The sequence below is a fragment of the Oreochromis aureus genome, linkage group 15 (assembly GCF_013358895.1).
Source record: "Oreochromis aureus strain Israel breed Guangdong linkage group 15, ZZ_aureus, whole genome shotgun sequence".
NCBI classification, from domain to species: Eukaryota; Metazoa; Chordata; class Actinopteri; order Cichliformes; family Cichlidae; genus Oreochromis; species Oreochromis aureus.
This window is the reverse complement of record NC_052956.1, coordinates 20,745,821-20,769,535: the sequence shown is the minus strand read 5'-3', so window position 1 is coordinate 20,769,535 and position 23,715 is coordinate 20,745,821. Positions and strand designations below refer to the sequence as shown.

The following is a 23,715-nucleotide window of genomic DNA, read 5'->3' as shown; positions in this document are numbered from 1 at the left end:
ACGTTTAAGGAAAAGTGGTGTATATTCAAAGAGGACTGACTGACTTTGGTTTGAATTCCTGAAACTGGTGTAATTCTCCTTTAATATTCACTAATAGAAAGGCATTGGAAAGCAACAGACCGCCAACACAATAATCATAAAATCACCAAAGACACTGCAGCTTAATCATGAAAACAACAGATTAAAAAAATCAAGTCTGCATGTGATAATGAACAAAAGCCTGACGTCACACAACGTGAAGCTAAAGCAAACACCAGAAACCAAATACATTCTCCAGATCTCCTTTTGCAGGTAGTGAAACGACCAGTTCAGTGTCAAATGAGAGAGAGAGAAAAATGTTAAAATGATAAAAATCCAGGTGGACACGAGCACAAGAGAAATGAAATTGTTTTTTTTTGAAGAAAAGCTGGGACTCAGCCCTTTAAGTCTAAACAGGTCAAATGTTTCTAAGAATACAAACCTTCAAATAAACGTCTGCACACAGGGCTTAAAAATCGACAACAACAACAACATTTATAATCATATGTATACTGTGTTCAACTAATGCCTGCAAAGCAATTTTCCCTGTTGGGAGATTACTCCTCAAAATGCTGCAAATGACTGCTGAAAATATCAGGAAATCTCACCCATTCAAATCTCTATTAACGATCATATTTACCTGAGGCTTAAAAAAAAAAAGAAAAGAAAGTATGACCCACACACCATTAAATGTTTTGATCTGTAACCGGACAGAAATCATCAGAAATTTTAAATAACTGAATTCATATCAGAGTGATATCAGTACCTTAATGCTGAAATGTAGCCTTAACTCTTTCCTCTCTTATATCTTACTGCACACTGGACATTTTTGTGGGTTCAGGACTGTCCAACATTTACATGTTAGACTGTAACTTGACCATCTCAGGGAATGACGTGATAGAGAAAATACTCGAGCTGTTAGCTGCAGGTCTTAAATGCAAAGTACATAAGTATCTAAAACACCAGGACCAATGTGAATGACCAATGCCAGGTTCAGACTACACGACATCAGCAAGAAGTTGAACTTGGGAACAAAAACTGGTGTTATGGACGAAAAGAATGCCTCACCACGTCCTGACTGCAGAAAGTGTAAAAAAAAATAATAAATAACGCCAAGACCTTAAAAGTGAGGCTAATCCTGCCTTCTTTCTAATGGCCATCAGGGGGCGACCTCTCTGGTTTCAAAAAGAAGTATTTTGTCTCCACAGGCCTCTTCTCACCATGTTTTTAGATACCACTGCTACATGTCGCTAACTTTTATCTTCTTTCTCCCAAAGTCTGCATCATTAAAGAGCCTGGCTCTACTGGAGGTTTCTTCCTGTTAAAATGCAGTTTTTCCTTCCCACTGTCACCTAGTGCTTGCTCATAAGAGATTCTTTGCTTGTTGGAGTTTTTATTGGTGGAGACAACTCAATGATCGCTGGATATTGGTGGGGACATGTCCCTTCCGTCCATGCCAAATCTACGCCCTTGACACACATGAATATTCATAAAGCTTTTTGCTGTATTAATTAAGAGAAATTACTATATATGGTTACAAAGTGTGTTGTGCAAGCGTGGTTATACAATGTGAGTGGTTATATGATGTGAGTGCAGCCCTCCCAGGATGTTGTCGGTATCTTGTCCCTGTCAGGTGGCTTCCTTCATTGAGTAAATACAACATAAAATCAACGACCTCCTCGGCTGAAATTGGTCCAGCCCAGAGTTGATAGTGACACACTGACCCCACCTTTCATTGTTTATACGTTACAAAGAAAAGAAAAAAAGAAAGAAAGATAGAAAACATCTGCAAAACAAAATTTCAGCATCGCCCACCAGCATATGCCCGGTATGCTCGTTGGCCAGTCCAGCTATTGTAAAACGCATAAAGGCAAAAACTCAAAAGCAAAGTTTCTTTCTTCTTTTTGTGCTTTGTTGTTTACGTTAAATACATGTTCTCTGTGGTCAGTGTCTGTATGTTACAGTATACTGTCTTTTAAAATGGCCACAGTGGTCCAACACACGACTCCTTGCAGGCTGCCTTTGACCTACACGCCTTCAGGCCAGCCGTGAACCTCAGCAATCCCACCATAGCCAACATCTTCATCTTGTATGCTGTCCTCGCTGTGGTGAGTACAGAGTGAAACCTACGAGGTGATTGGATGTTTTGTATAAAATTTGAAAGGAACAATTGTTCCTTTCCCTTTGCTGTGTACTGTGCTGATGCTGTTTTCAAAACCTACCACACTCAGTATCAGTGTCACACTGAGATATTTCAAAGATAACCTGAATAAATACAAATAAAATACAAATAAAGGGAAACAGCTGTCCAAACCTCTGTCTCTATGTAAAAGTAATTACACCAATGTGTTAAATCAACAATCAACAGTGATTAATCACATTTTTTATAGAGATGACTTCATGAGCAACACCCAGGCCGGAATATGGCCAGAATATTTTAGTCAAGAAATCACTTAACTAGAACGTGTCTGACAAAGTGAAGTTGACTAAAAGATCTCAGAAAGCAACATCGTGGACATCTAAAGAAACAGCTAAGAAACACTGAACTCTATCAGTCTGGAAAGGGTTACAAAGGCATTTCAAATGCTTTGGGAATCGAACCACGATGAGGGCCTTAATCCAGAAAATGCGGAAAACCTGAAGGCCTCACTTGTCTCATTTAATGTGCCCTGAAGCTCAAGTGCACCAGGACAATAATGCAAAACACAGCAGCAAGATCATCTCTGAATGGCTCAAAAACAACATGGAGGTTTTGACCTGGTCAAAGTGCAGACTGGAATCAGATTGAGATGATTTAGCATGACCTAAAAAACTCAGCCTATGCTGGAAAACCCTCCAAAGTGGCCGAATTAAAACAATTCTGCAAAGAAGAGTGGACCAAATTTCCTCCACAGCGCTGTAAAACACTCATCACCAGTTATTGCAAATGCTTGAATGCAGTTCTTGCTAGATGACAAAAACACTTATTAGGTTTAGAAAGAAATTACTTTTTCACATGAGGTAAAGTTGGAGAGCTTTTTTCCCAAACTAAATGAAATCATGATTTAAAAACTACAATCTGTATTTACTCTGACCATCTGTGTTAACATTTGAAATTGGAAACATGTAAGTGGAACAAACATGTAAAAACATGAGAAATCAGGAAGGGCAAAAAAAAAAAGCATTTTGCTAAAAAATTTACAGCAGAAGTTTTTGCACTGCATTTTAAAATGAAGATATATTGCATTTATTTACAATTAAAGACACACAGAGCAGAAAGTGTGTTACTGTTTTACATCCACAGACACACAAGAAAAGAAGCAGGCAACATGAGGTCAAGTTATGGCAATTTTATTTCTGTATTTCAGTAGATGTATTCAGAATAGAGTTTTTAAAAAGACACAAACATCCCAAGTAAAGTTTGGGGGATTTTTAGGAGGAAGTGGGTTAAAGGTGAGAGGTGAGGGTAGAGAAGATGAGCGAGACAGAGAGAGAAGAAGAAGGATGGGGTGAAAGAAAGGTGGAGACAGGGGGAAGGAGGAAGAAACTATTGATCTCCTTAAACTTGATGCTGCTGGGTCAGTTTTTTCTCAGCAGTCTGCTCCAGAATCCCCTCCTGTTCTCCGCTTTCTTTTCTTTTGTCTTCAGCTCCTTCAAGGTTTTCTTGAGCTGCTCCTCGGCGTCTTCAAATTTTTCTTTCAGCTGCTGTTTGGCCAGTTTCACTTTGTGTTTGAGGAGCTCTTTAGCTTCCTTTTTCTGCTTATTTATTTCTTTAAGTGCATCCTTGCAGTCTTTTTGGTCACCGGAGAGCCTGTCATTTCTTTCTTGAGTACCTTCACCTCAATTTTCTCTTCTGCAACTTCTTCTCGCACTTTCATCAGTTCTTTCTTCAGAGTCTCACTTTCCTGTTTTGCCTCCCATTTTCCATGTGTCTCTTTTCAAGTGCTTCCTGTGTTTCCAGCAACTTCTTCTTCATGTTTTGAGTGTAACTCTTTGTATTTTCCATTTCTTTCTTTGCTTCCTGTATTTTAATTTTCTCTTCCTCCAACACTTTTGGGTTTCCAACAAATCTTTCTTCATATTTCCAATCTCATTTTCTGCCTCATGTTTATGTTTTTCTCCTCTTCAAGTTGTTGCTTTAAATGCACTAATTCCTTCCTCAGTATTTCAGCTTCAGCCATTGCATTTTCAGCTTCTTGTGTTGCCGACTGCATTTTCCTTTTTCCTCTTCAAAAGCTTCCTGCACCTCCTGTAATTCCTGCATCACATTTTCTGCCTCCTTCTTTGCAGTTTGATATTTATTTTTGGCTTCTTCTGCTGTGCTTTTCTCTTCCTCCAATGCTTTTTCAGCTTCCAACAGTTCTTTCTTCATGTTTTCATTCTCATTTTCTGCCTGTTGTTTTCCCATTTTCTCTCCTTTAAGTTTTACACCCACATGCAGTAATTCCTGCAATACTACTTAGTTTCAAACTTTGAATATTTAGCTTCTCCTCTTGATTTTTCTGCCTCTTCTTTTAATTTGATATTTTCAGCCTGTATTATTTGAAATTCTTCTCGAAGGCTCGTCGACTTCACTGTGCTGTATGGTGAAGCACTCACATATCCTCTTCTCGATCTCCCTTGATTCATTTTGGCCTTTTAAAGAAAAGAACCAACTTATTGTAGAGAAGTGAAGTGAAGTTTTCGATGGTTTTTATCTTCAACTGTCTTTTGTCCTGCACAGAGATGCTGCTGTAGATGTGTCTCTAGCTGTGTCTGGATAAAATGAAAATGCTGTAACTAAGTGCTTGTGTTGCACAGTTCTACTAAACATTCCATCTCATGCATGCTCCGCCCACATGGTCAGGAATGTCAGGTGCTGCATCACCAAATGCTGCTCCCGTTGCCTAGCAATAACAGCTGTTCACTTTTTGGGGTCTGGTTCATTATTTAATAAAGAAAACATGTCCAAGTATTGCAACCATGGTGCTGAGGCTCAGCGCATATTCTAGCCTGCTGTGTGGGTGGCCAGCTAGAAATCACTGGTGGGCAACATGAGTGAGGAGAACACTGGAGCAGCCAAGCAGGGAGCTGCAGGTTGCTGGTTTGAGTCTCTGTTCAGATGCTGGTGTCTCCTCTCTCTGAGATGTTTGCAAAGAGTCCCAGATAAAAGAATAAGGATAATAAACAAACACGTGACTAAACTAACAATTATGACACTGATGTGTTTCATGTGTAGCAGGATGGCCTCTATACAGCAGTCGCTGCAAGCATCCACATCAGCACACTTACTTTTCTTTAAGCAGGCGTGCTGGGGTCCTCCTAAAGAAAGTTTGAGAATTTTGTGTGAGTTTTTTCATTGAGTCAAATTCCAGCATTTTATTAGTCTAATAATTAGCAGATATGTGTAACCACAGTAGATAACAGTAACGTAAATTTCTTCCACATATAGTCACCAGCATTGTGGCGACAAAACAGTAAAAGTTGAAGCTTCAAAACGCAAAGTCCAAAAGCCCATGGGTGATGTCAGCGTGGTATACCTGTTATAAGCAGTGTGTGAATCTGACTCAAATATAACAGCCACTTTATTAGGTATACCAGTTGAACTGATCCTTCAGACAAACACCTAGTCAGCCAACCATATGTCTGCAACTCAAAGCATTTAGACATGTAGACACCTCAAATGGAGCATGAGGAACAGGAAGAAAGTTGGTTTAAATGATTGAACGCGGGACGGGTTGTTGGTGGTGTTGGGCTGGTCCGAGTATTTCAGAAACTGCTGAACTGCTGCGACTTTGCCACACAACTATGTCTAGAGTTTAGAGAAGTATGGTCTGAAAAAGAGGAAACAGAGTGGGTGATAATGCTTTGATGACATCAGAGAATGGCCAGACTGCTTCAAGATGATAGGAAGGCAATAAATAACCACTTGTTACACTCTAGGTACGCTGAGGAGCATGTACGAATGCACAAAACCTTGAAGCAGATGGGCTAGAAGACCACACTGGGTGGCACTCCTGTCAGCCAAGAACAGGAAACAGAAGCTACAATTTACACAGTTCACACAGGCTCACGAAAATTGGACAGAAGCCTAAATAAATGTTGCCTGTTCTAGTGAGATTCAATTTCTGCTGCAACTGATTGTCATAATTTGATGTAAAAAGTTTGAAAGCGTGGATCCATCTAAATAGGTATCCCAATAAATGCATTAATACCATGCTCTTATTCTGAAAAGACAAGTTCCATCCATCCATCCATCCTCATCCGCTTTATCCGAAGTCGGGTCGCGGGGGCAGCAGCCTAAGCAGAGAAGCCCAGACCTCCCTCTCCCCAGCCACCTCCTCCAGCTCATCCGGGGAACACCAAAGGCGTTCCCAGGCCAGCCGAGATATAATCTCTCCAGCGCGTCCTGGGTCTGCCCGGGGCCTCCTCCCGGTGGGACATGCCCGAACACCTCACCCAGGAGGCGCCCAGGGGCATCCTTGTCAGATGCCCGAACCACCTCAACTGGCTCCTTTCGATGTGGAGGAGCAGCGGCTCTACTCTGAGCCCCTCCCGGATGGCCGAACTTCTCACCCTATCTCTAAGGGAGGGCCAGCCACCCTTCGGAGGAAGCTCATTTCTGCCGCTTGTATCCGCGATCTCGTTCTTTCGGTCACTACCCACAGCTCGTGGCCATAGGTGAGGGTCGGGACGTAGATCGACCGGTAAATTGAGAGCTTCGCTTTTACACTCAGCTCCCTCTTCACCACGACGGACCGGTGCAGCGTCCGCATCACTGCAGCCGCAGCACCAATCCGTCTGTCGATCTCCGGCTCCTTCTCCCATCACTCGCGAACAAGACCCCGAGATACTTGAACTCCTCCACTTGGGGCAGGAACTCATCCCGACCGGAGTGGGCACTCCACCCTTTTCCGGGCTGAGAACCATGGCCTCAGATTTGGAGGTGCTGATCCTCATTCCTGCTGCTTCACACTCGGCTGCGAACTGTTCCAGTGCGAGCTGGAGGCCCCCACCGATGAAGCCATCAGAACCACATCATCCGCAAAAAGCAGAGATGAGATTCTGAGGCCACCGAAGTGGAAGCCCTCCGCCACTTGGCTGCGCCTAGAAATCCTGTCCATAAAAATATGAACAGAATCGGTGATAAAGGGCAGCCCTGGCGGAGCCCATCACTCACCGGAAACAAGTCCGACTTATTGCCGGCAATGCGAACCAAACTCTTACAACGGTTGTATAGGGATCGAATGGCCCGTAGCAGTGGGCCAGACACCCCATACTCCCCGCAACACCTCCCACAGGACACCCCGAGGGACACGGTCGAATGCCTTCTCCAAGTCCACAAAACACATGTAGACTGGTTGGGCAAACTCCCATGCACCCTCAAGTATCCTCGAGAGGATAAAGAGCTGGTCCAGTGTTCCGCGACCAGGACGAAAACCGCATTGTTCCTCCTGTATCCGAGGTTCGACTAACGGACGAACTCTCCTTTCCAGCACCCTGGCATAGACTTTCCCAGGAGGCTGAGGAGTGTGATCCCCTGTAGTTGGAACACACCCTCCGGTCTCCCCTCTTAAAGATGGGGACCACCACCCGGTCTGCCAGTCCAGGGTACTGCCCCTGATCTCCACGCAACATTGTAGAGGCGTGTCAACCAGGACAGCCCTACAACGTCCAGAGCCTTCAGGAACTCGGGCGGACCTCATCAACACCAGGGGCTCTGCCACCGAGGAGTTGTTTAACTGCCTCAGTGACCTCGACCCCAGAAATTGGCGGGTCATTCCCTCATCCCCAGACTCTGCTTCCTCCTCGGAAGACGTGTCAGTGGGATTAAGGAGGTCCTCAGTATTCCTTCCACCGCCTGACAATTTTCTCAGTCGACGTCAGCAGCGCACCGCCAGCACTATACACAGTGCAGGTAGAGCACCGCTTTCCCCTCCTGAGACGCCTGACGGTTTGCCAGAATCTCTTCGAGGCAGTCCGAAGTCTTTTTCCATGGCCTCTCCGAACTCCTCCCACACCCGAGTTTTTGCTTCAGCCACTGCCCGAGCCGCATTCCGCTTGGCCTGTCGATACCTGTCAGCTGCCTCTGGAGTCCCACAGGCTAACCAAGCCCGATAGGACTCCTTCTTCAGCCTGGTGGCTCCCTTCACCTCTGGTGTCCACCATTTGGTTCGGGGATTACCACCACGGCAGGCACCAACCACCTTGCGGCCGCAGCTCAATGCAGCAGCCGGCAATGGAGACGCTGAACATGGTCCATTCGGACTCAATGTCCCCGTCTCCCTCGGAATGTTGTTGAAGCTCTGCCGGAGGTGTGCGTTGAAGATCTCGCGGACTGGGGCCTCTGCTAGACGTTCCCAGCACACCCTCACTACGCCGTTTAGGTGCACCGGGTCTGTCCAGCGTCCTCCCCGCCACCTGATCCAACTCACCACCAGGTGGTGATCAGTTGACAGCTCAGCCCCTCTCTTTACCCGAGTGTCCAGAACATATGGTCGCAAGTCTGGTGATACGATTACAAAATCGATCATCGACCTGCGGCCTAGAGCATCCTGGTGCCACGTGCACTTATGGACACTCTTATGTTCGAACAAGGTGTTCGTTATGGCCAAACTGTGATTTGCACAGAAGTCCAATAACAAAACACCACTGGGTTCAGATCAGGGAGGCCGTTCCTCCCAATCACGCCCCTCAGGTCTCGCTGTCGTTACCCACGTGAGCATTGAAGTCTCCCAGTAGGACAACAGAGTCTCCAGGTGGGGCACCTTCCAGCACCCCCAGGGACTCTAAGAAGGCTGGGTACTCTGAACTGCTACTCGGCGCATAAGCGCAGATGACAGTCAGGACCCGTTCCCCGACCCTGAGGCGCAGGGAACAAACCCTCTCATCCACTGGGAAAAACCCCAACGTGCCGGCAGCAAGCCGGGGATATTAGAATACCCACCCCAGCCCGCCGCCTCTCACCAGGGGCAACTCCAGACTGAGACAGAGTCCAGCCCCTCTCCAGGAGACTAGTTCCAGAGCCCAAGCCATGCGTGAGGTGAGCCCGACTATATCTAGCCGGTACTTCTCAACCTCACGCACTAACTCAGGCTCCTTCCCCACCAGAGAGGTGACATTCCATGTCCCTATTGCCAGTCTTGGCAGCCGGGATCGGTCCGCCAGGGCCTCCGCTCCTGGCCGCCGCCCGACACACATTGCACCCGACCCCTATGGCGCCTCCTGCGGGTGGTGGGCCTGCGGGAGGATGGGCCCATGTCTCCTCTTCGGGCTGTGCCCGGCGGGCCCCATGGACTAAGGCCCGCCACCAGACGCCGCCCTCGGGCACCCTCCCGGGCCTGGCTCCAGGGCGGGGCCCCGCAACCCTATCCCGGGCAGGGTAAACTGTTCCCTCGATGTTCTTTTCATACGGGTCTTCTGAATCGCTCTTTGTCTGGTCCCTCACCCAGGACCAATTTGCCATGGGAGACCCTACCAGGGAGCAAAAGCCCCCAGACAACATAGCCCCTGGGATCCCTGTGACACACAAACCCCTCCACCACGATAAGGTAGCGATTCACGGAGAGGAAAAGACAAGTTTAGAACTCTAAATCTGAAAGTACTTTTGCGTTCGCAGCCCAGACAAATTTTTAGGACAGATTTTAAATTCAATAAACAAATTCAATAAATTCCACAACAGGTCTGTAAATTAAAATAACACAGTACAAATCCAAAGAAACCACATATTAAAAGATTTTTTGTTCACAATTGAAGTGTAACAAATATAGTTTATTAAAAAGTCTGCTGCTCATTAATATCATCTTAATCCATAAGCTCGGGAGATTTTTATATAAATGTCGAGCGGCCAGTTTGCCAGAATGGAATATTTACATTTTACTCAATAATTATAATATTAACACAATAAAACAGATTTCCCCACAAAATTAAAATATTGCATATAAATGCAAAGTAAACTATGTGCAATGGAAAGATTATCAGCAATATTTTGTACAGATACATTTCTGAGGTTCACATGTTTAAACCCTTTAAAGGAGATTGACGACCATTTTGAGGAATTCAGATTGAGTTCCAGTCATTTCTAGTGGTTGTGTACCACCATGAAAAACAAATGTCAGTGATGTCTGTATGAGACGTTTAAGGAAAAGTGGTGTATATTCAAAGAGGACTGACTGACTTTGGTTTGAATTCCTGAAACTGGTGTAATTCTCCTTTAATATTCACTAATAGAAAGGCATTGGAAAGCAACAGACCGCCAACACAATAATCATAAAATCACCAAAGACACTGCAGCTTAATCATGAAAACAACAGATTAAAAAAAAAATCAAGTCTGCATGTGATAATGAACAAAAGCCTGACGTCACACAACGTGAAGCTAAAGCAAACACCAGAAACCAAATACATTCTCCAGATCTCCTTTTGCAGGTAGTGAAACGACCAGTTCAGTGTCAAATGAGAGAGAGAGAAAATGTTAAAATGATAAAAATCCAGGTGGACACGAGCACAAGAGAAATGAAATTGTTTTTTTGAAGAAAAGCTGGGACTCAGCCCTTTAAGTCTAAACAGGTCAAATGTTTCTAAGAATACAAACCTTCAAAATAAACGTCTGCACACAGGGCTTAAAAATCGACAACAACAACAACAACATTTATAATCATATGTATACTGTGTTCAACTAATGCCTGCAAAGCAATTTTCCCTGTTGGGAGATTACTCCTCAAAATGCTGCAAATGACTGCTGAAAATATCAGGAAATCTCACCCATTCAAATCTCTATTAACGATCATATTTACCTGAGGCTTAAAAAAAAGAAAAGAAAGTATGACCCACACACCATTAAATGTTTTGATCTGTAACCGGACAGAAATCATCAGAAATTTTAAATAACTTAATTCATATCAGAGTGATATCAGTACCTTAATGCTGAAATGTAGCCTTAACTCTTTCCTCTCTTATATCTAACTGCACACTGGACATTTTTGTGGGTTCAGGACTGTCCAACATTTACATGTTAGACTGTAACTTGACCATCTCAGGGAATGACGTGATAGAGAAAATACTCGAGCTGTTAGCTGCAGGTCTTAAATGCAAAGTACATAAAGTATCTAAAACCACCAGGACCAATGTGAATGACCAATGCCAGGTTCAGACTACACGACATCAGCGAGAAGTTGAACTTGGGAACAAAAACTGGCGTTATGGACGAAAGAATGCCTCACCACGTCCTGACTGCAGAAAGTGTAAAAAAAAATAATAAATAACGCCAACACCTTAAAAGTGAGGCTAATCCTGCCTTCTTTCTAAAGGTTTCTTCCTGTTAAAATGCAGTTTTTCCTTCCCACTGTCACCTAGTGCTTGCTCATAAGAGATTCTTTGATTGTTGGAGTTTTTTATTGGTGGAGACAACTCAATGATCGCTGGATATTGGTGGGGACATGTCCCTTCCGTCCATGCCAAATCTACGCCCTTGACACACATGAATATTCATAAAGCTTTTTGCTGTATTAATTAAGAGAAATTACTATATATGGTTACAAAGTGTGTTGTGCAAGCGTGGTTATACAATGTGAGTGGTTATATGATGTGAGTGCAGCCCTCCCAGGATGTTGTCGGTATCTTGTCCCTGCCAGGTGGCTTCCTCCATTGAGTAGAGTCTGTGCTTCTCAAGGCTGCTTGTTCCCTTTGTGGAGGTCAAGCACATACTCATATTCGTGGGTTACATAGGGAGCAAACAAAAGTATTCTACCTTTTTAAATGGCAATGTGTAGCTTTTAAAATGGCAACCTACAACACATACATTAAACCTAACATCTTTTAAAAGGTTGTACAAAATAAAATAATTAAAAAAAAAACACCAGATGCATTGCTTGCATTTTTAGATAAATAGTTGTTGAACTGTCTGCCTCCCATCGAGGTTTGGTTTTTCTTCTTCAGTTTATATATTTTGAATTGTTTGGTATGTATTTGAATTGAAGTGAATCCTCAGCAATCCCCTTTTTTCTGTCCTTCTTGTTTGTGTTTTTTCTAACCTGCTTCTCTGTCCTCATCGTTTCCTTCTTTTTTGTTCACCCCATGAACTGTCAGTAAAACTACTCTATAAAAAAGGCAACATGGGTATTTTTAAATTTGCACTATCTTTAATATATAAACTGGGTTCACTTTATTCTGGCTCTATTGTATTCCTAGTCTATTTGATATGGGCTCACTCTCTGATTACTTCTGGCAAATCTTGCTGATTGCCATTTTCATAAAAATGAGCGATCATGTTTAAAAAAAAAAGGATGAAATCAAAGTTGTTCTCTTAGATGCATCAAATATCCTCCTGACATCAGAAGAACAAGTTTTTTGATATTTAGATTCTTTTAGATAATTTAAATATTTTGTTTTTTAAAAAGATGTTGCATTTCTTAAATTGTTATTTATTTGGGGTTCATGATTTTTTTAGTACTGTAGCTTATCACTTATTCGATGGCATGTTGTAATGATTTCTGATGAGTAATGATTTCCATATTTGTGACAATTTCTGTTAAAAATGAATTTTTATTTCATCAACATTAAAACAGTCTGATAAGAGAAACAGGTCTAATTACTAAAATCATGTAAAAAAATGATTAGACTTAAACTTTTTTTTTTTTTTTAAGTTTATTCTGCACACCTAACACTTGCCTAAACCTGGGTTGTCATAGTGACAGAGGGCTGAATGAGCCAGCCAGGATTTTACTCAGAACTGTAGAAGTAGAGTCATACATACAGTAGTGCTATCAGGCGATGAGGTGGAGGAAAGCCCGACATTAAAGAAAGAAGATGACAGCGCAGATGAGGACACCAAAGCTTTTGAGGAGCATGAGAAGGGGCAACAGGAAGGTAAGCTAATAGTCTCAAGTTGTGGGATTTGGTTTTCAACTCTCATACAGGACACCAGCCTGTGACCTGTCTTTCCATGGCCTTGGCAGATTGAGACAGCCTCTTCATATTGTTGACATCCAGATCATTTGTGACTGTGGCTGACCTCCTAATCTTGAATAATCATTATCGACTTTTTATATGCTATATATACTATAACTGGGAGCCAGTAACATCTAATCCGAGGTTACCTGAAGCATGGTAGCAGGACACCAGGACTCTCATAGATTGTATAAATGCAGCTTGACATAGAGGACTCATGCCCCCAACAAAGGATAAAAAGTAATTTGGGGGTGGCCTAAATTTATTAGGCCACCTGTCATAAAACATGATGTCATAAGCTGCAGATGCAGGAGACAAAAGCGAGCCATTTTATCAAAACTGAATAAAAATGCAAAACAAAGGCAAAAAGAGGTCAAGACGACTAACTAAACTGAGTGAACTGAACACATGGAGCATGAAGCAAGACACATAAGAAACATGAAAGACCAGAGACTTGGACCATGGAGGGAGACAGACGATCCAACAAAGGACAAACGGGAACTGACACAATAGGGTGATTAGACAAAGCTGGAGCAGACTAGACACAACGAGAAAACACTGAACACAAAGCACGTGAGACAGGGACTATCAAAATAAAACAGGAAATACACAACTTGTTGCAGCAGACATGATGGAGCTGAGGAAGCGGGAGAGAGACATGACACATAAACCTGACAAGGACAAAGGGAGGGATAAACAGGGACTGGGGAACATGCATAGAGGAAACAACAACATAGACAAAGACACAAAAGGAACCTAACTGACACGAAACCAGAAATACAAATAAACTCAAATATAAAAAACAAACAAACTCCAGATTAAACCCAGTAACACTTAAACTTAAGTCTGCAGAAAATCTGTAGAAAATTAAAATAAATTAATGGATAATAACAAAAATTACATTATAGCATTCACATTTTAATTTTGATTAAAGATTTTGTGCATACTGGTGGATAAAGCATTACAGAAACATAAAAAATGATTATGCTCTTTTGAATATTGAAAATTTAGGGCAGCTGTGGCATAAACTTTACACTGGTGGTGCTTATAGGGTCTACTTTACAATATAAAGTGCCTTGGTTGTGATTTGGTGCTGTATAAATAAAATTGAACTGAAATGAATTGAATTGACCTGAAACAGTGTATTTCTTTGATTATGGCCTGCTTACTGTTCCTTGACTTTATAAATTCTCTGACTTAAAAGAAAGGATACATGAGACATTGTTTTCTATTTCTTTATTCAATACAATAAATCATCTATAATTGCATTTTTCATTGTGTTTGCCATGTAATATGCATATGGTAGGGGGAAGGAGCACTATTCACAATAAAAATCACCATAACTCAATTTATAATGAATTTGTTTTGATATTTATCTCCAATTTCTTATTCTGATTTACTAGCTTTTGATCTCATCCTTTTTTCTTTCTTTTTTTTTTTAAGTCTGGATGTATCTCCTGTGATCTTTTACATGAAGTTTCTGTCAAATTGGTCCAAAGATGGCGCGTGACTGCTGGGCTTGATTCATGTGCTACACTGAACACACCACAGGATGGCAGCATAGTCAAACACTCTAATCAGGAACATATCCTGTGGCGGAGTGTGAGCAATGGTGATTATATAAACAAAAATGATGTGTGTCAGTTCATGTAGAATATGAGATATTAATATGCTCTTTTCCCCTGTGAGATTTGGGTCACTATCAAGTTACTATCAGTCACTCACTATCAGGTAACAAATCAAATGTTATACATATATATATATATATGGGGGGTGGTGGTGGCATGAATAACATATTTTTTGTAACCAAATAAGTAATGATGGTCAATAATGATTATATAGTATATCTAATATTAGTCTTACAGTCCCTAAAGAAAAGTTCATTCAAATTAGGGTCACATGGCTATCTCAGCTACCATGGGGCAAACCCTAGATAGGTGTCTACCACAGCCTTTCACTACTACCGTCGAATCATCAATTAACCTAGGATTAAGGAACAGGTGTAGGCAGGAAGAAGATGCAAAGTTTAAAAAGGCCCCACCCTGGATTCAAGCCAGGACCTATCTGCTGTGAGGCAACAGTGCCTACCACTGCATCACTGTACCAACCCAGCTAAGAAACCCAGCTGAAATAACACAGTGAATGCACAGACCAGGAACAGAATGGGTTAAATGCTGTAGCTCTGCAGAAACTTCTGTGAAACTAATGTAAAAAAAAAAAAAAAAAAAAAAGTGTTTACCATTTCTCACATCCTGAAGATCTGAAGGTTAAGAAACATATTCCTCATAATTACAAGAAAGTATGGACATTTTTTTAAATAAAGGTTAATTGCTTCTTCAAACCAAATGTGATACTTTTAGTTTGTTCTTTATCAAAAAGAACAGAAGCTCTTCTTTAAACAGTAATACATTTAGCAGGTGCTGTTTTTGTATCACGTAATGGGTTTACAGTATGATGCATTTTGTTTTGACCATAATTACTGAGAATTCATTGATTGTCTATTTAAAGGTGAAGATGTTAACCAATCAGATTAAAAAAACAAGCTCTTTCAGTAGTTTTAAACCTCTGAGGATTGTTTTTAAAAAAAAAAATTGTTTTATCTTTGATGAGAATTGAATGCACACGCATAAATACACATTTTAGGTTTTACTGGACCTAATTAAATATGGTGCACATTTGAACAAAATCTCATATGATAAACAGCTCCATTCCAAAAATAGTGGTCAGATTTGGCTTTAAAAGCCGGTCGAGCTGTGGTCCTGCAGCACCATGGAGGTGATCCAACACAGCACAGATCCTCAGAGGTGGCGCTCTGCCATTTCCAAAGAGACTCATCTCTTCCATCTCTTTTGCTTTGTGATGGTGATGCCAAGTTTTGGAGGGCCTGGCACCAAAATGCACCCTCCTCCTCCTCCTCCTGCTGGTGTGTGTGTGTCTGTGTCCATGCTTTACCATCAAAACACACACATTCACTGTACAAACACACATGGTTGGAGATTAACAGTGATGACAGACGAGTCACGGTTTGTAACATCGCTTCAGGCAAAGATCAGAGTAAGGAGGTCATCCATAATCCCAAACCCGAAACACGGCAGTCACAAGCAAAGAGCAAACTAAAGTGTTCCAATGCATTTATAAGCATGATATCTGCTGTTAGTATCTTATAGGTTGCTGCACATTTAGCGTGAGAATTTGTTTTGGGTTTTTTTAATTACAGGCACTCATGTGGTGAAAAAAAAATCCTCTGATCTGTGAGAACCTGTAACATTAAACATTGTCTTTTTGCAGAATCTGTGGAAATGACTGGATACTACATCTGGTTTTTGATAAGGTTCTAAAATGATTTAACTACAACCTCAGATAGCAACACATGACATATTGCAGCTGGACTTATTTAACAAAAATTTAGAAAAAATGCAAAAGCAGTGTAAAAAAGCAAAGTACTGTACACCCCATCATTCACCTTTAGCAGGAATTAAGTAATCATTTTCCTGAATGACTTTATCGGTCCCTCACATCCTTGTGGACACATTTTGGTCCACGTTTCTTTACAGTGCTTCAATTCGTTGATGCTTAGAGGCATTAATTTATGCACAACTCTCTAAAGGTTCTGGTATAGAATTTCAATCAGGTCGAGGTCTGGACTTTAAGTGGGCCATTGCAACACCCCTTTTCTTTTTCAGTCATTCTGTTATAAATCTGTCAGTGTTTTTGGAAACTCTGTCCTCTTGCATGGCCTACTTTCAACTTAGTTTTGGCTGTCAGACATATTTGACTCTAGAATACTTTGGTATACAGAGGACTCCATGTAGCACTCAGTGACTGCAAGGTGCCCAGATCCTGTGGCAGCAAAATAAACCCAAACACCAGCCCTTCCTTCACCACTGTGCTTGTGACAGTTGGTGTGAGGTGTTTGTGTTGGTATGATGTGTTTGGTGGCACCGTGCATTACGGCCAAACATCTCCAATTTGTTTCCAAAGGACAAAGTCTTGGGAGGGAAGAGACTTTCTGATAGCAGCTCTTCCAAACAAGCCACACTAGTTAGCGTCCTTCTCATTTTACTGTCATGAACTTTAACATGTAACTGAGGCCTGTTAGCTGAGATGTAGCTCTTGGGTTTCTCTGAGCTTTGCATGGTCTGACCTCAACTCCTGACAGGAATGGCAACTATCTTGAATGTTTTCCACTTACAGTATGAATAATCGTTCTCACTGCAGAATGGTCGACTGAATTGTTTGGAAATGACCTTATACTGTAACCCCTCTCAGACTGATGGTTAGCAACAGTCGCTTCTCTAAGGTCGCTGTCAACGTCCATCCTCTGTGGCATTGTGTTAACACACAACTGAATCCTCCAGACCAGCAAACTGTCAAAGCTTTGGCTTTTATAGAGGTGCTCACACTTAGCAGCAAATACTTACCCTGTTAGCTTCTATGGAAGCAACAAAGTGTATTTAGTTTTTCACACGCTCCTGCATTCTTGGGTTAGTTTCTGTTAGTTAAAAGATGACACTCTGTAATATGTTATGGTTGTTCAGACCTGTTAAGGACCTGATGATTTGTCATGGTAAGTACCACAGAAATGAAAGACGGTGTACTTTCTTTTTCACGACAACAATTTGCTCTTGATCTTGTGAAGCAGTTTCTTTCAGCTGTGGAATGGTGAGACTTCTTTACCTGTAAAGAGTTACTCTTACCTAAAATAAAATGCATGTGTAGTATACACACGGGGCAGTGTAAAAGTCACACAAAAGACACAGGATATAAGCAATTTCTCAAGCTGTTTTATTCCTTGTAGTCTTTAGACAGCAGCCCACTCTTAAATATGTTTTTAAAGGAACTTAAGCAACAAACGTATAATTTTCCCAAAGCAGTTGCAAACTATAAGAGCTGATTAACCAAACTAATACAGTGAAAAAGCAGTCCACACACTAAAAGTTCTTTACTTAATGCTGCGCAGGATTTCACTGCTTTCTAACAAGATTTCATTTTAAACACCTTCTTTTCAGGATGCATGAAATTACTCAGAATTTCATCATCGATTATGTGTCGCATAATCTTTGTTTTTTGGGATTGCACCTTTTTTAAAAGATTTTTTATCTAAAGACTGTGAAGAGTCTTTACTGGCTTTCAAAGTTTATGCTATGTCAGAGGGTGACATCTGGCAGGTACTGATCCTTAAAAAAAACTGAGCTGAAGCTCCAAATTTTTTGAGCATCAGATAAATGTGGACTATAATGTGATGTAAGAAAAAGGCCATAAAATATGTCAAACGGTAGGAATTTAACCATCTGAAACACAAAACTTTTTGCATTAGTGAATATTCTCTTTCAAATCGATCCATTGCGGCATCCTTGCAGACAGATCGGAGATATTTCTCGGCTGTTTTTGGCTATCTAGGCCTTCGACTTGATTCCTATCGGACACGCGACACCTGTGCCTCCCAGTCCACAGTATCCATCAGGGTTTTTGCTCAGGTACTGTTGATGGTAGTCCTCAGCATAGTAGAACTGCTTGGCCTCAGCAATTTCTGTGGTGATGGAACCGTAACCTTCCTGTGTTAGTACCTGAAAGACAGAGAAAAAAAAAGAAAAGAAAAAAATCACAAATTACTGGGCCGGTCATTATGAAATGAAAAGCATGAAGATGAGCAGTCCAAGGCTAATCCACATCCTGCACAAACTGACGGATCCAAATCAGTTTGTGATCATTTCTTAACAACAGCAAAGTGATCTCTGCCGGTTTTCTTTCTTTTTAAAAAAAACTTATTTTAAGTTGATCCGTACTTACGATGATATGACAATAAATCTAGTATTTAGCCACAGTTGTATAAAATCTTTCGAGAAATTACTGTTCAGATCTAGTCTGACCCCAAAATTAAACACCTCTAAGTTGAAGCAATCCCAGCCTCCCACAGTCATATTAAATGATTCTGCTAAACAGACAAACGGAACCACTTGTATAACTGACTGGTTTCCAAATCTTCCACCTTGAGGCAGGTCCACATGTGTTTTTATCTCACCTAAACACTTACTGTAAATTAACAAAGAAGTAATGAATTATTATTATTTAACGAGTATATCTATAAAATCATATGTTGTTATTGACATATGAGGAGGTATTTTCTAGCATGAAGAAAACAAGAAACATAAAGCCATGTAACTCCTTCAGACAGACTGGGGATGTTAACTCGGCCTTCAAACTAAGTGCACCTTTTGTTGGGTGGCGTTAAATGACACTAACGTGGGACTAGTGGAGCTAAAGAGGCACTTAGAAACCAAACGTCCTTTCTTAAAGAAACTTTGCCTCCTTTAAAAGAGCAGTGAAGACAAACAACAGGCAGAAAGACTGAGGTGATGGAGAGCATCCTGCAAAGGAAAAAAAAGTTTGTAATGCTCAAAAGTGCCTTTATCAGACCATGCAAAAAAAAAAAGGATATCTTTCTAGCTGCTCAAGAGATTATTTTCTGCAGATATGAAAACTTGTGGTTTGCCCTTTTGTGTGACATGGGAACAAAAAGGTTGAAATTCACTGAAATAATCCCATATTAGCAGTGCAAATCATATACAGTACATTACCCCAGAGACACAATTCAGTTCAGCAAAAACAGATCTGGTGGTTAAATAAATTTAACTGGATTTATAAAATAAGTTGGAGTCATTGGGTTCCTCAAACTCAGGAGGGATAGATGCTGAGACTGAGTTTCCCACCATTCATCAATAAAAATATCCTTGTTAGTCTGCACCAAACCAATTTAACTGCAAGAATGATTTGACTTTGAGCAGAACTCATCTTATCAAGGTCGTTTGCTGCAGGTACTTATTAGCATCTTGTCTCTCTCGAATGTGTTTATTCAGCTCCAGGTGGGGCGGTACCTACAAAACACAGACAATGCGCTCACACATATTCAGTGTGTAATCATTTGGTGATGACACCCTCTCCTCCTTGTGATAAAAATTACTCAACCAGATGGCGTGTGGGTAAATTAAAAGACAGAAACGGTAGAAGACAATGAAACTTTCGCTTCTGATGGAGGGATGTGTGTGCGTGTTTTTAGCATGTGCGCAGACACAATGAGGCTTTTTATCTGATCGCGCCCTGCAGTACATGTTGGGAGACATAAATTTGGCAGAACATTTACAGGTTTAGCCTTTTATCTGCAGAGCTGCTGTTATTCTTCCTGACATGAAAGCTGCTAAAAGGAATACAAACCCAGAGCCCCTGTAGCCACTGCACTAGGTTTATGGTAATTAACCTAAATAATCATAAAACAGAGCAATTTTTCATGGCTCAACTCGGGATCTTCACGAAGGCTGGATTTGGTTTATTTATGTCAAACTCCCTCCATGTTTATTTGGTTAAAATTTTATTTGAAAGCCACACGATGAGGTTAATTATTTAAGCACTCAGTGCTTCAGAGCATTCTGAGCAGCTACTCCACTGGAAACATACTATAATTCACAGCTTGATTATATGCTCCATATCCTGTGATTTTATGGCTTCTGTGGCTTTTTCTACTTGATAATCTTATAAACACAGTGAAATAAAAACACAAATCTTTTAAAAGACTGAAGTGGAAGGAGTATAGTATTTGCTGTAAGAAATTTAGGAAAATGTGTATTTTCTGACATTCTTAATTAATGATATTCAATGAAAAAATGCGACAGTAAAATGTTTTACTCTTGATCGTTTTATTGCTAACAATATTATATGTCTTATTTAAGTACCATGAGCTTCACAGACATATTGATACTGATTGGAAAATAAAGCACTTTGATTCAACATCATGTAACTACACGCTTCATCTGTGTTTAGTTTGCCGATTGCATCCATCGTCCTTCCCTGCTTTTATTCCCCCATGCAGTGTTTTTGTCATTAGCCAAAGACCCAAAGGCCTCAAAGAGGTGACCTGGACCTGAAGCACAGCAGGGTCCTTCTGCTCTGGTCTGAATGCAGGTTCATTGATACTGGGCCTTGACAAGCAACAGCCAGAGTGTAATGGTACAAGATTGGTTTAAATGATTGGGTTACAGTTTCTGAAAGCCATCATTTTATTCTGATTCAGGTTAATTTGGGCCTTTAAAACCAGGAAATGGGGAAAAAAACCTCATCCCACAGAAATTCTCAGTGACATTTGTGTTTGATAAATAGAAGTCTAGCCTTGGAACAGAGCAGTTCTTAACATTTTGTCATGAGTCTCTTTTTATGTGCTTAGATGAGGATGGTAGGTTTTCATTAGCCTTAACCCTTTACTGCCAGGTGTATTACATTTGCATACATTTTTAACCTCTTAGCTGTAAAAGGCTGATGGGGTACTGTTGTCATCCGGGTGGGCGGGAAGTGTGGACACCCAAATTTGTGAATGCAATAACTCGAGAATGAGGTGAAGGGATGTGACCTGGAAATTTCAGATTTATGTGTCTATCTAGTAGGGGGCTGAGGGGTAGCCCTCAGGAATTTATACTTTTAGTACCATACAAACAAGCAATTAATAGCCCTGCAATTAGTAATTAATGGCTATCTCTGAGAGCGTCTTACAGGGTTCTTCGGGACGATTTTCAAAGCAGCTGCTAGTTTTATATCACTTATTAGGAGTCCTGTTCCCTGTTTTTGAATACGGTGCTGTAAAAAGGTTGTCCTTCAACTTGATTTTCATTTGCAGGAAGAAAAAGCAAAACGGGGATAAACTGGCATTCATGTAGCTCTTTTCTAGGCCACATCAACAGCGAGTTTAGAATCCCAATATACCCAACAAGCATGTCTTTGGGAGGAATGACCACACAGGCACAGGGAGAGCATGCAAATTCCACACTGAACTTTCCGAATCAGGGTTTAAACTAGGAATCTTCTTGCTGGAAGGCAACAGTACTACTCAGTAGCCCACCATCACACCCAAAGGAAAACCAGGTCAAGGTGGTAAGCAGACATTGTGTTGGTATAGCAAAAAAAAGCTTCTACTATTTAATGTACTACGTGGCGGTATACGTGCATTAACTGCCTTCACAGTTTCTGCAGGATGCATTCACGGTGCACTCAATCCCATGACTGCTGAAAAAACAAGCATGCGTGTGGTCACCTACTGCTTTGAACATAAACACCGCAGACTCTACAGCTGAAAACTGCTCAACTGTAGCTTGAGATCTCTCATCACGAGCAACATGACCTTCAGGTTAGTTTGTGCAAGCGGTCAGAAAGGGACTGACTTAAAAATAGCAGCCGCAAAGGCATCTGCCTGGACACAAGATTACCTTGAATGTGAAATCAGCCAAATTCAAATCAGGTAAGGTTTATGATTTTATAGCCAGAGTCTCATAACTTTTTTATCACATCTCTTATATGAGAGAAAAACATAATAGTTCATTTTAATAGGTCCTTAAGGACTATTCTTTCTAGCAGCTTCTGTTTGAATGGATATATTGGTGCACTGACATCTACCAGTCGATTACTTTGATGATATGGCAAATAGGTATAATGTGAAGCCCCTGTTTGGACTGCACTTCCAGTTTGAACACAAAGAACTCTTTGGGGAAATACTAAAAAGTTCTCACTTTATTTTTAGTACAAAAACAATCAAACTAAAGCTGCAATTTCACACATTGGTGCCTCTAATACTTAGTGAGAGGTAATTGTTTGCAAACCATTTTAACTTCATTGACGTCAGCACTCGGCAGTTGTTAAAGAAAATGTCAGCAAACATACCCAGAGGGTCTGAGCAGCTTTTATAGCAACACCCCCCCCCCAAAAAAACAAAGACACAACAGACACAAAACATGTGACGCCGGCAAGTTCTGCTCTTAATGCAGAGTTTGCTCACTGCTGTTTGATTCATTGCTTCCTGTGAAGATTCCCCACCATGACTGCACTGACACCACAATTTAATTTGAGTAAGAAGGGTGGAGGTACAGCACAGCAGCAGTTAGTCAGAACGGGATTCTCATTTCTGCTGCAGCTTGCCATTCGTGATTCAGGCTGGTGAGCTGGATTCACAAGTACAGTAGGCAGGTTTATTTTTAGAAGCTTGTAATTATCTTTTGAGTGTTTATAGTTATGTAATATCAAACATAACATAAGATATATAGGGGTGGGATTCACCACACGACAGATTGTCTCTGATTGTTTGCTGTCTGATGCTCTCCAGTTTATTTTCTTGCTGTGACTTTCTTCTTTTTTACAGCAAGCTAGTTACATTTCTTCACTTTACTGTCATCGTGATAAGAGCCACCACAAGGAGTCATGACACAGTCGCTCTGGTCAGATAAGCTGGTGAGATATAAACTAAAAATATCAGTATTTACTGTCAGTGAATCCAGAGTTTTATGGATAGATTCTACGTCAATATATGCCCCAAAATAAGCTTTCATTGACTCCTTTGAAAATCATTTATTTCCCAAGTAATTTGTGACAAAATAACTAGCTGCCTCTCTATCCTATCCTTCACACAAACTCAAAATCCACCATCTTGAACTGCAAGAAGCACTGGTAGTCCTTGTTCTGCCCTGCATGAACCAGATCTCCACCTGCTCCCGGTTCTTCCACTGTGGAGCAGACCTCTAAACCAGAACAAGGCCTACCAGTGCCAGATGAAGTCCCAGATGGTGGAGTTGGAGTACATCTGAATGCAGGACGAGAACCTCTCTGGGAGAGCAGCTGAATAAAACTGAGCAATCTGCGCAGTGAACCAGCCAGCAGAGAAAAAACCAGAAAGGAAGCGTTAACAGCATCAGAACTTTCAAAATAAGACTACTAAATTAATCGTGAGTGGTGTTATTCTTTCACACAGAAGGGGACAATA

The 23,715-nt window shown here is 41.3% G+C and overlaps 1 protein-coding gene across 1 annotated transcript in view; it reads right to left on the bottom strand.

Moving 5' to 3' along the window:
* Positions 1 to 17,685: 17,685 nt before the first annotated feature.
* The window catches only part of msra (methionine sulfoxide reductase A), a 54,658-nt gene continuing 48,628 nt past the window's right edge, over positions 17,686 to 23,715 (bottom strand). Inside the window, exon 6 of the mRNA XM_031746196.2 lies at positions 17,686 to 18,490. Coding sequence (XP_031602056.1) covers positions 18,320 to 18,490 — 171 coding nt within the window. The 3' untranslated portion in view covers positions 17,686 to 18,319. The remainder of the gene's footprint in view (positions 18,491 to 23,715) is intronic.